This window comes from Tenrec ecaudatus, chromosome 2 (genome assembly GCF_050624435.1).
Source record: "Tenrec ecaudatus isolate mTenEca1 chromosome 2, mTenEca1.hap1, whole genome shotgun sequence".
NCBI classification, from domain to species: domain Eukaryota; kingdom Metazoa; phylum Chordata; class Mammalia; order Afrosoricida; family Tenrecidae; genus Tenrec; species Tenrec ecaudatus.
In genome coordinates this window covers 36017873-36031162 of record NC_134531.1, presented here as the reverse complement: position 1 = coordinate 36031162, position 13290 = coordinate 36017873, and the positions used below count along the sequence as shown (strand labels likewise).

At 39.9% G+C, this 13290-nt stretch overlaps 1 protein-coding gene across 1 annotated transcript in view; it reads right to left on the bottom strand.

Annotated features, from left to right (window-relative positions):
- WDR70 (WD repeat domain 70) overlaps nt 1–13290 on the bottom strand; it is a 279175-nt gene that overhangs the window by 243179 nt on the left and 22706 nt on the right. The window contains exon 5 of the mRNA XM_075540952.1: nt 10040–10229. Within this exon, the coding sequence (XP_075397067.1) occupies nt 10040–10229 (190 nt within the window). The remainder of the gene's footprint in view (nt 1–10039; nt 10230–13290) is intronic.

Below are 13290 nucleotides of genomic sequence, written 5' to 3'. Positions count from 1 at the left end.
GCAGCAATGTCAAAGAGCTCAGGAAGGAAAAAAATGTTTGAAACTGATTGTGGTAGCAATTACATAATACCGCTTGATGTGATCAAATGATGGAATGATATCTATATCTATATTATAGATATAATGTATATATCTATATTAACTTCCAATAAAATGGTTCTGGGGAAAAAATTAGTAAAATAAACCTAGTAATTTTGACTGATAAGGGTATGCCAAAGGAGACCTGTTGCTGCAAGTATGCTGGTTAATGGGCACAAGGTCAGGAGTTCAAATTCACACCTGCTCCGGGGAGAAAGCTGAGGCTACGTGTTCCTCTGAAGATGTACAGTCTCACAAACCTTAAGGAGCAGAGCTACTCTGTCCTATAAGGTCGCTGCAAGTCAAAATAGAACCGCAGACAGAGGGTTGCAGTGCGTGCCAGCAGGCCTATGTTAAGGGCTGACATGAACCCTCTCATTCTCATACCAACTCCTCAGAACGAAAGAGGATTTTTCACCGGACCTTCAATTCTCTAACCTTGCCTTAGGCAGGAAGGAAAGAGACTGACTGATACAGGTGGTTGGCAATGGCCAAGGCCAAGGGGATGAGAAGACTCAGACCAGAAGACAGAGAAGCACAGTGGTGGGCCAAACTTGGATTCTCCACCAGAGAACGTGCCAGTTAGAGAGTCAGACCAAGTTCATGGAAAACAGGTGCCACCAACTAAAAAGTCACTGTCACATCTACCTTTAGTTAGTCATAAAACTCCAACTTTCAATTTTCTGTAGTAATAGGAAACAGGATAGCAAGGATAAGAGAATGTTTCAATAATGCCGTGGCTAAAAAAATGACTTTTCATCTCTTCTCTCTGACCCAGCCCAAGTTTTTTTAACTATGCAGTTCAAATAATGATCAATAATAATGAACATTTTTGAAAATGATTAGGGCAAAAATATGTACGGATGTGCTTTATACAATTGATGTATGTATATGTATGGATTGTGATAAGAGTTGTACGAGCCCCTAATAAAATGTAAAAAAAATAGAAAAAATAATAATGAACATTCAAATATTCACTAAACAAAACGCATGTCAACATTTGAGAGTTAGCAAAAAGTTTGATACATTTCAGTAATCATTTACTTGTGTTCATTTTCATTCTTTTTAAAAGGACAATTTTACTCCCATTATTGGTATGATATTGGAATAAATTAAGAATGCCTGAAAATCAAGCTTGTCATCAGAAGGTTTGTAATACACATTAACATTTGAAATTCTGTAATTTCAGCAGTTAATGCCAGGTGCAAAAGGCAGCCTAAGCAGCAACTAAAGTAAAATTCACATTAGAAAACAAAAGAAAAAAATCACAATTAAGTAGGTTAGTTCATATGCAGTCTGGTAGTTTTCCTTCTAATTCTATCATTCTAAATCCTCGTCTTTGAAAACTGTTCTGCGTTATCCTGTATCTGGGGCAGCTAGGTCCTCCTACACCTGGTTTGGGCAGGGGTTGCACACAGTGGACACATTCATCGAAATGCCTCAAGCTGAGCATTAAGGCCTGGGGACAGCTGCAAATATGAATTATACCTGATTTATTTTTCTAAGTTTTATGAGACTATTTTTGGAACAGAAAGCTATAGCATTTTTGTCCTATTAGCTAGATAGGTTGGTATAATAAGTAAATTAATAAAACAAAACGTATTGCCATTGAATCAATTCCGACTCCCTGTGTTTCCCAGGCTGTCATCTTTAGAAAAGCACCCTGCTGTACTCGCCCTATATAGACCAGCAGGTTCAAACCGCACACCTTTTGGCTAGCAGCTGAGAACATAGCTACTGCACCACCACGCTGCTAATTTCACTTTATCTTGAAGCAGCTCCATTCAGATCTCAACACTCACATTTTCTCTTTTCACAGAGATCGCTGTCTGCTCCCATTTCCCATGGAAAAACAGAACTGGCGTGTCATCAGAAGAAAACGCTCCAGTGTCACAAAATGACCCTGTCGATTATACAAACCAAACAGGTTCCACTCCACCTGGCAAACAGCTTCTCTGGAAACACTGTGCTAGAGGCAAAAGCACGCTGGTGGTGCAGAGGGTTACAAGTTGAGGCTGCTCACCACAAGGTTATCAATTCAAATCCATCAGCTGCTCTGCTGAGGGAAGATGAAGTTCTCTTCTCTTGTAAACATTTACTTGGGGGATGGACACTGGTACAGACAGGAACTGGAAACACAGGGAATCCAGGACGAATGATCCCTTCAGGACCAGTGGTGTGAGTGGCGATACTGGGAGGATAGAGAGAGGGTAGGTTGGAAAGGGGGAACCGATTACAAGGATCTACATGTGACCTCCTCCCTGGGGTACGGACAACAGAAAAGTGAGTGAAGGGAGACGTCGGACAGGGCAAGATATGACAAAATAATAATTTATAAATTATCAAGGGTTTGTGAGGGAGGGGGAGTGGGGAGAAAGGGGAAAATGAGGAGCTGATGCCAGGGGCTTAGGTGGAGAGCAAATGTTTTGAGAATGCTGAGGGCAATGAATATACAAAATAAATAAATAAAGGAATACAAAAAATATATTTAATTGGGTGAGGGGGCAGGGAAGAGCTGACACTAAGGGCTCAAAGAAAGTAAATGTTTAGAAAATACTGATGGCAACATGTGTACAAATATGCTTGATACAAGTGATGTATGGGTTGTTAAAAGAGATGAAAGAGCCCCAATAAAATGATCTTTTAATAAATAAATAAAGATTTACTCTGATGGGATAGGCTACCACCCAAGCGTTCAAAGATAAGACAAAGAAAGAATTTCGTGGAAGTCCTTGAATGTCCACAATGTCCAATATCCCAGAGGTTACAGAATGAGAACTGACAAAGGGCCTCTGGGTTTGGATATGTAGACTTCACCCAAAGGAATCTCTGTGAGAATAGACAGACGTGGCAAGGACAGACAAGGAAGACTTGAAGAGGAAATGTGTGGTGACAAAGGAAAGGTAGCAATACAGATACTCTTAAGACGTGTAGCAAAAAAAAAGAAAAAGGAGAAGGTAGGACAGGAGCTTGGAGGGAAAACCAATTTAAAAAAAGATTTTAGTATGTGTGCCAGCTTACATCTATTAGAAAGGGCTGAATGAATGCACAAGATGAAAGAATGGACATCAGTAACTTATGGTGATAAATCCAAGTATAAGAGAAAAAAGGAGTTGGACTCAAGGGCACCTACACAACCCAAATCCAAACCCAGTGCCAGCAGGTTGATTCCAACTCAGAGAGATCCTGCATGGGGTTTCCAAGGCTGTGAATCTTTCTCCTAAGGAGCCACAGGTGGGTTTGAACCACCCACCTGGTGGTTAGCAGTCCAATGCTTATTAGCTGACAGCACTAAGCTTGAGAAGTAAATGAGGCAATTCTGAAATAACTGCAAATACATAATTAGCATTCTGACATGCAAAACATTCTCTTGTAGTTTGCTTAGCATTACCTCAAACCAATTTTCTAAGGGAACTAAATTCAGTTTCTGAGTTAAAAACAAAAGTATGAGACTGAGAGCAACCAACCACAAAGCCAAAGTTCTTTCCAGTTCAATGTTAAAACACAGGCCACATACGAAGAGTCATCTGAAATGAACTTATCTGTCTAGATCCCACCTGTGTTCACGTTCAAGAATCTTATCAGTAGATCCCCTCTGCCTTTCATCTTTGACTCTCCTATTATTTCATCTAGAAGGCTGCCAGTATCCCACCTATCTGAATGAATATGTGAATATAACAAAGCAGAAGAGCTGTGTTCTTCAGAAGCCGAAAAGCAATCAAATAAAGTCTCCACCCCCATAGCATCAAACCATTCAAAGGGATGGACAGGCGAAGGCCTCTGTGCAAGACAACCTAATTTACTGTAACCTAGGAAAGTCAGAGCCAAGTCACTTTCACGACATTTCCACATTGCCAACTCACTATTGCACCTGCCACCGCTGTCCTAGCCTTGCAAAGACCGTTGGCGCTGTAAGCTGCAAAGAGAAATAGGAAAAGGAAAAAGGAACACAGGAATCTCTTAACTCCCATTTTTGTCTGTTTCCTAAAAATTTCGGCGATAAACCACTAATAATATTAATAAAAAGCTTTCCATTACCATTTAGTCCATACTTTAAAACTGAGACATTTGATGGGCATTTCAGCTGACAGGCTTCATTCATTCATTCAATCATTCATTTTAACTAAGTACGTTTACACCAGAAAGCACTTAAAAATATTTGTTTCCGAAGAACTGTGCAGTCTTATGTGAATCAGTACACTATTATGTTACACCATAACACAGCAAAGAGATTCCCAGGAGTCAAGTCCAAGTATCCAAACCCAAAGGCCCTTTTACAGTTCTCATAGCACATACCCTGATATAACTCCCATTTCAACTGTGAAAGGTAGTGCCTGAGCCGTGCTATAGGTCTACTCGGACATCAGTTCTGAGTCAAAGGTCGGTTCTTCTCTATCAACTAACTACCTGTTCTAGACAAACTGATCCCCTCAGCATATGGCACCTAATACTGTACACAACCCCTCTGCTACTGCATTAATTCTTCAGAAATAGAGTCTGACCTGCCTCCCACCCAAACACACACACACACACACACACACACACACACAAACTATTGCGCCAGAGAGTTGAATCTAACTCATGGAAACTCTGTGTGCTACAGAGTAGATGATCTGGGCTTCATGGGTTTTCCTGGCTATAATCTTTACCAAAGCAGATGGCCAGGCCTTTCCTCCATGGAGCTGCTGGCTGGTTTGAACCATCACCGTTTCAGTTAGCAGCTAACTTCAAACTGTTTGCACCAACCAGGAACTAGCTATTTCCCCATCAATGCCCATTGAAGTACAGCCCTCTGCAAGGTGAATTCAAATCCCACCGCCCCCAGAAAGCATTTCTTTATGCCTTCTGGTTGTAATCTAATCAGTCTCACCTTTCTACTTCCCTTACATGCGAAAAGGCAGCCAGGAACCACCCAACTATGTCCTCACATACATTTAAGTCTTCCCTTTTGCAACTGTTTTTCTTGCCATATCCTTTGCCCTCCTCTGCCCTCCACCCATTGTCAGCCTTGCAAACCCATTTTCACATTACAAGTTAACCTAAATATTATCCAAAAGAATTCATCCCATCTTCCACATGTTTCGGTGGCAGTCAATGTTTCCACAGCACTTTGTGGCCAAGATGTGTTTGCTGTTACTCACACTGCTTAATTGTTGATAGGGGCTTGAATAGAAAAAGAGCAAGGGTCCCACGCATGCTCAATAGAACAAACTTGTTCACTTTGTTTAAAACCATACTCCAATTGCCTGAACACGTTTTTAATATCCCTTTATAACTGCAGATTTGTCCATTTCTCCTGCGTATTCTGGCAAATTTCTCTCTTCAGACTTTAAGTATGTTATGCTTAATGCACAGAAGTTATGGATGGCCAAATATTCCTAGATAATAAGTTGTTTCTTTTCACCAAGTAGTGACAATCTCTATCACTAAGTAGAATTATGATTTAAAGATCATTTATATAATTAATTTTATATCACTAGCTAGTTACTTTTTGTCTAATGTTCTTTCCTATTTCTTTACTTTCATCATTTCCAGGCTATTATATTATAGTATTACAAACCAGTTATACTGGAGTTTTTTTCATCCAATCTAAGAATTTTGGTTTTTCAATTGGCAGGTTTAGTCCATTTATCCTGAACACTGATAGATTTATACTCTGCTTACTGTCTTATTTTCTGAGACAAAATGCAAAGATTTCCCTCAACTTCTTTTTTCTCCTTTTGTCTTTTATTGAAAAGAGTGAGTTTTACTCAACTACAATATTAGGGTGGAAATGGTCTACCCCAGGTAGGGCAAGAAGGAGATGTAGAGCATTTTAAAACAATTAATAAAAATTAATGAATAATTATTCTGCTTGCAAAGAACCCACCGCCAGACCCGAGGCACTGGGGTGGATACCACCTCACAGAAAACCTCCATTGGTGTCCCAAATTGACAATCTTGATGAAGAGAAAGCTTCAGAAGAGAGCTGAGTCCTTCTCCCTTGGAGAGGCTGGTGGGTGCGTGAACCAAGAACCTTGCAGTTAATATCCAAATGCCTAACCCACAGTGCCACCAGGACTCCTTATTCCCAGCAGGTACTGACATATCAGATATGTCAGTGGTATTCTTTACTGGAAAATGTGCCTCTGGATAGTTTAACAATGATTAGTTAGGCTTTAATATTAAATGCGTAGAGCTTCATGCTAACTCAGCTAGCTCTTAGCTCTTATAATGCATTGGATTCTATATGAAAGGAAATTAGAGAACTCTAGTTATACAGTTTTATCGCATGCACACATTCAGCTGCAAGCTTGCTTCCAGGTGACACTTTTTTTTTTTTTATGTCTGTCTTCATATTTTTTAAAGCATTTTATTGGGGGTTCTGACAGCTCTTATCACAATCCATACATACATACATCTCTGTGTCAAGCATATTTGTACATGTATTGCCATCATTGTTTTAAAAACATTTTCTACTTGAACTCTTGGTTTCAGCACCTCATTTTCCCCTCCCCCACCTGCCCGCCCTCACGAACCCTTGATAATTTATAATTTTTTTCATGTGTTATATTGACTGCTGTCTCCCTTCACCCACTTTTCTGTGTCCATCGCCCTGGGAGGGGGTTATATGTAGATCACTGAGATTGGTTCTCTCTTTCTCCCCTACCTTCCCTTACCCTCCTGTTATTGTCACTCTCATTATTGGTCCTCAAGGGTTTATCTGTCCTGGAGTCCCTGTGTTTCCAGGTCTTATCATCTGTAACAGTGCACATGCTCTGATCTAGCCGGATTTGTAAGCCAGATTAGGGTCATGATAGTGGGGGGAAGGAAGCATTCAAGAACTAGAGGAAAGTTGGATGTTTCATCAGGGCTACACTGCGCCCTGACTGACTTGTCTCTTCCTTGGGACCCTTCTATAAGGAGATGTCCAATTGTCTACAGATGGACTTTGGGTCTCCACTCTGATCTCCCCCTCATTCACATTGATTAGATTTTTTTGTTCTGAGTCTTTGATGCCTGATACCTGATCCCATCGACACCTCATGATCACACAGGCTGGTGTGCTTCTTCCATGTGGGTTTTGTTGCTTCTTCAGCTAGATGGCCTAGGTGACATTTCTAATGCTTTGGAAGCATTCGAGCTTGGAGCAGTTTCTATTGTCATACCACACATTTCTGTCTTTAAGTGGTAGATTTGAAATGAACAACAATTTTGAAGACAAAGAAACAAACCTGGAGTAACTTCAATCTTGTCATCTTATTAATGCCATCAGAAAGAACAAAAAATGCTGAACTTGGTTGTGAGAGGGATTCAAAAGGGCAGTGTGAATGCCTTCACTGTTTTCACCCAGATCTAGACACCAGCTCTAACGCAACGGACCATTTGATGACAGCACTTGCATAAGTTAGCCATTTTTTCTGATTCTAAAACAACTTGGAAGGTTTTCATCAAATTTAACAGAAAATTATTACTTTTATGGTAAAGAAGTAACTACAGAGATACTTTAAAAATTTAAGAATTGTTCTAAAAATTGTAACAGTCCACAAGATAGTTTCTTGAATTTGCTCTGAAGCAAGATTTTTCATGAAGCTGTCAGATTTTTCCTGTTTGATGTTTAAAATTATAATTTTATAACATTATTACATATACATACATATGTACATACACCATTTATGCATATATCTCTATGGTGTCATGTGAAAATTCTTGTCAAAATAAATTTGAAAGCTTTGTTCTGGCTACCAACAACTTTGGCATCTGGTCTTCTGAACATAAATGTCACTTTGACAAAGTCATTGACAGATTTGGAAAAGCTGTTTTCTTTCTGCCCATTATTAGTATTCATTTCATTTCGTTAGTGAATGTAATTTGTCATATTAGGGAGAGGGGCATCAGTGACCCACTTTAGGTACCAAATATATAATACAACCCTAGTTTGCTTAACTTTGTTATTTTTTTCCATTTACACTTTCAGTGATCATAAATTTCATTTATATTCTTTAAATGGTTACTCTTAAAATTGGAAGTTGCTATAGCATCTGGGGTCTAAAAGGCTTGAAGGTAAACAAGCGGCCATCTAGCTCAGAAACAACAAAGCCCACGTGGCAGAAGCACACCAGCCTGTGTGATCACGAGGTGTCGAAGGGATCAGGTATCAGGCATCATCAGAACAAAAAAATCATATCATTGTGAATGAGGGGAGGAGTGCAGAGTGGGGACCCAAAGCCCATTTGTAGGCCACTGGACATCCCCTTACATAGGGTCTCAGGGAGGAGACAAGCCAGTCAGGGTGCAATGTAGCAACAATAAAACATACAACTTTCCTCAAATTCCTAAATGCTTCCTCCCCTCCATCCCCACCCCCACCCCCACTATCGTGATCCCAATCCTACCTTACAAATCTGCCTAGACCAGAGGATGTACACTAGTACAGATAGCAACTGGAAACACAGGGAATCCAGGGCGGGTGGAGGGAGGGTGGGAAGGAAAGGGGGAACCGATGACAAGGATCTACATGTGACCTCCTCCCTGGGGGCGGACAACAGATAAGTGGGTGAAGGGAGACGTTGGACGTGCAAGTTATGACAAAATAATAATTTATAAATTATCAAGGGCTCGTGAGGGAGGGGGAAGACGGGAGGGATGGGAAAAATGAGGAGCTGATGCCAGAGGCTTGGGTGGAGAGTGGATGTTTTGAGAATGATAAGGGCAATGAATGTCCAAAAGTGCTTTATACACAATTGATGTTATGTATGGATTGTGATAAGAGTTGTATGAGCCCCTAATAAACGATTAAAAAAACTGGAAGTTGCTGCTTAGGGAGCACTGCGTCTATGTTGATGGTGGTAGAATAATTTGGAAAAGGATATCAATTATGGTTGCACTGCAAAACATAACCAATGGCGCGGAATTATACATGTAGAAGGTGTGTAATTGCAGAATGATGTGTTATGCCTATTTTTGCCACAGTTTAAAAAAAATTACATTAATAATGTGTATAAGGAAAAGGAAAATGTTCTAAAATTGATCATGGTTATTATTGTAAAACTCTTCTAGATATGATTGAATCACTGAATTGTACATAAAACAGAAAAATAAATAAAGTGTAAGTTGCATAAAAAATTTAATCTAATATTTAAAAGATGTCACCAGCCTCCTCCCAAATGACACAATGACCTCAGAATGAATGGTGAATTCTTAATTCCTCTCTCCTGTTGTCCACATTATTGTTAATAATTTCAGATGTAGTATGCTCCTAAAGAAGCCCTGGTGACATAATGGGTACAAATTGGCCTGCTAACCGCAAGATTAGCTACTCTGAGGAGGATGAGACGTTCTACTCCCGCACAGAGCGACAGTCGGGAAATCCGCCCGGGGCAGCTCTACCCAGTCCTACAGAGTCACTTTAAGTCAGCATCAACTTGATGGTAATGAGTTTGGTGTTTGGGGGTTTTAAATATTCCTAAACCTACCCCAAATTGTTCACCGTCATTATTTAAACTCAATATATATTATAAAACTCAATATACTACTATATAAATATATACTACATAAATTCAATAAAGCATACATATATTATATATACATACATATTATCAAACATTCTATTAAGTATGTGTATATGTATTTGCGTAGTTTCATTTCTTTCTTCCTGAAGTACATCTTTTTACAGTTCTTTCAGCAAGGGCTACCAGTAATAAGCTCACTTAAACTATTTTTATTTATTTGTTAAATTTTATTTGCTTGAACTTAAGAATGTTACCTTGGCAGGTGTTTCTACCTTCCTTTAAAGATACTGGAGGGGAAAGATGAGGCTTTCTACCCCTGCCAACAGTTACAGTATCGAAAACACACAAGGGCAGTTCTACCTTGGCCCACAGGGGCACCATGAGTCAGAATTGACTCAATGGCAGTGAATTAGGTTTTAGTTTAAAGATACTACTCCAATTACTTATGGCACTATCACTGAAACACTTACTTCTTCCTCTTCTGAATCATCTTCATCATCATCTTCCCCTTCTTCATTGAGCGGTGCAGGCAAAGGACCAAGGATATCTTCCTCCACAAGACTATCTGGTTCTTCTGTCATTTTGAGGGGCAAGGGAGGGCCAATTAATTCATCATCTGAAGAATCCGAACTCTCTTCACTTTCACTGCTGCTTGTATCCCTGAAAATAGACAGAAACTCGTTGCCTCTGCAGCAAAGAACAAACCCTGGGCTATGAATGCTTTCCCAAGAAATCCTGCCGCTTCCTTTAACAATGGACTTTTTAAAATGTGTTTGAATCTACTACTCATATAAGAAAGTCAACTCAAATTATAACTTAAGAAACTCTTGTACCAAACTATCTTACCAAAATACAAATCAAGTCAGACAATTTTCCAAAGCCCACTAGAGCACCATCATTTATAAAGAGCCAGCACACGTCAAGACATGAAATAAAAAACTACAAAATACTCTTATCGGTAAGAATGAAGACAAACAATGCCTCCATTAGCTGGATTTGAGTCCAATCACTATTTGCCACAAGAGCACATCAAGTCAGTCATGAAAGGAAGATACTTCAACTCCTAAAATGTTTCAATATATTTTCTAAAATATAAATTGTTTCTTAGTCCTAATCCAACTTTGCTGAGTTGCTAAACCATTAAATGTAGCAATTCCAGGATATTAAAAATACCTTATTCTAGAGTATCTCATCTTGACATATGACTGCTTTCCCAACCTGCACTCCTGCAGGAAGACATTCCCAATGTTGTCTCAGACTACACTCCAAAAGGAAAAAATTCCTTTATTGGTATAAAGGAATTCCTTCCTTCCTCTTATACTAGTGTGGGATGGGATTTCCTTTAAGAGTGTAGGATGGAAAAACAGAACAGTATCGTTGATATTGTTCAACAAGTAAAGTTTGCTGAAGATCACCCAACAACGGTTACAGCAGTACGTTGACTGGGAACTACCAGAAGTTCAGACTGGATTCAGAAGAAGACATGGACCAAGGGATAGCATTCCTGATGTCAGATGGTTCTTGGCTCAAAACATAGAATACCAGAAAGATGTTCACTTGTGTTTCATTGACTGCGCAAAGGAATTTGACTGTGAACCTTAATAAACTATGATATCCTGGAGAAGAATGGGAACCAGAACACGTCATTGTGCTCATAAGGAACGTTTACATGGATCAAGAGGCAGCTATGCAAACAAAACAAGGGAATAGTGCATGGTTTAAAATCAGGAAAGGTGTGCATCAGGGTTGTGCCCTCTCACCATACTTGTTCAATCTGAGCAAATAATCAGAAAAGCGGGATTATATGGAGAAGAATGTGGCAACAGGATTGGAGGAAGGCTCATTACCAATGGGTGATATGCAAATGACACAACCATGCTTGCTGAAAGTAAGAAGGACTTGAAGCAGTTGCTCATGAAGATCAAGGTTTACAGACTTTAGCCTAGATTATGAACTCAATGTAGAAAAGACCAAAATCTTCACAAGTGGACCAATAGGTAGCCTCATGATAAATAGAGAAAAGGTTGAAGCTGTCAAGGATTTTGTCTTGCTCATGGAAGCAGCAGTCAAGAGATCAAAAGATGCACTGCATTTGCTAAGTCTGCTGCACAAGATTTTTTAAGAATATCAAAAAGCAAGGGTGTTATGTTACTTTAAGGACTAAGGTGCACCTGATCCAAACCAGGGTATTCTCCATTACCTCATATGCATGTGAAAGTTGCACACTGAATGAAAGATAGATTGAAGTAGAACTGATGCACTTGAATTTTGGTGCTTAAGAAAAATTTTGAAAGTACCATAGAATGCTAAAAAGACAAAACAATCTGTCTTGGAAGAAGCACGGCCAGAGCGCTCCTTAGAGGCAAAGATGGCAAGATTTCATGCAACATACTTTGGACATATTGCCACAAGAGACCAGTCCTTGGAGAGGACCTCATGTTTGGTAAAGTGGAAGAGCAGGGAAAAAGAGAAAGGCCCTTTACTGACACCATGGTTGTAACAATGGGCTCATACATAGGAACACTTGTGAGGATAGCGCAGAATCATATTTCATTCTGTTGTGTATAGGGTTGCTATGGGCCGGAATTGACTTGATGACACCGAATAACAACACTCCTAAAGCCTATTATACACTCCCAAAGAGGTGTTTATTAAACATTCCTGAGCAGTGAACCTCACTGACCCAGGAGAAAGCTGTGATACAAGAAGAGTGCGAAGAACAGCAGGTAGCACATCAGAAGCCAGAGCAGAAGGCGGAGCAGTAGACTTCCCAACCCACAGACCAAGTAAAGCTGAGTGCTTTGGGGCAGGAGACTGGTTTATGGAGTGGGGCGCCTCTTGGTACTTACTTAGGGGAGCTGGCTTTGTTGACCTACAGAGCTAGAGCTGAGTACTGTCAGGCTGAGGCTTATGGTGGAGTAGCATGCCCTTGGGTATTAGCAACACTAAAAGAAGCTTTCTATCAATCAGTAAGGCAGAGAACAAGCCAAGGGAGGCTGAGCACTAGAGAAAGGCCTGCCTGTGGTCATGACTGAGAAGCAAATGTCTTGAGTTAACAACTGTATCCTGAGCATTTCACAACTGAATTGTAACCTGTTAAATTAATAAACCTCAATCATGAATATTGTCTGTGAGTTCTGTGTGGACACTGCATGAACTACTGAGCCCAGGAGAAAAGCAGAATGCAGTGGGAGACAGAGCACCCCCACTCTACCCCAAAGTATTGAGAACTACATTCCAAAATGCCTCCATTAACCTATCAGATGTTTTATAGGATTCAATTTTTTGTTGAATCTAATAAAATCTCTACTCTGTAAACCCCAGGAAAAAAAATATTTTTGTTGTTGTTGTTCATTGCTGCATCCCTAGCATCTAAATTATGCCTGAAATTGTGTAGGCGCTCAATCTGTCAAAGGAAAAAGTGGGGTGTTCACTGTTGTTTTCAATTACGGTAGGTTAAATATTGAAGGGGATACACTTTCACACAAAAGGAGCCTGGTGACATAGTGGTTACCCATTGGGCTGCTAGCCTCAAGGTTGAGTAGTTAGAAACTACCAGCCACTCCACAAGAAAAAGATAAGGCTTTCTACGCCTATAAAGTTAGTCTCTGAAACCCTAAAGGGCAGTTCTACCTTGCCATATAGCCACTATGCGTCAGCATCGACTCAATGACAGTGAATTCTGAGTTATACGCCCACATATATGTTATCCTGATACAAA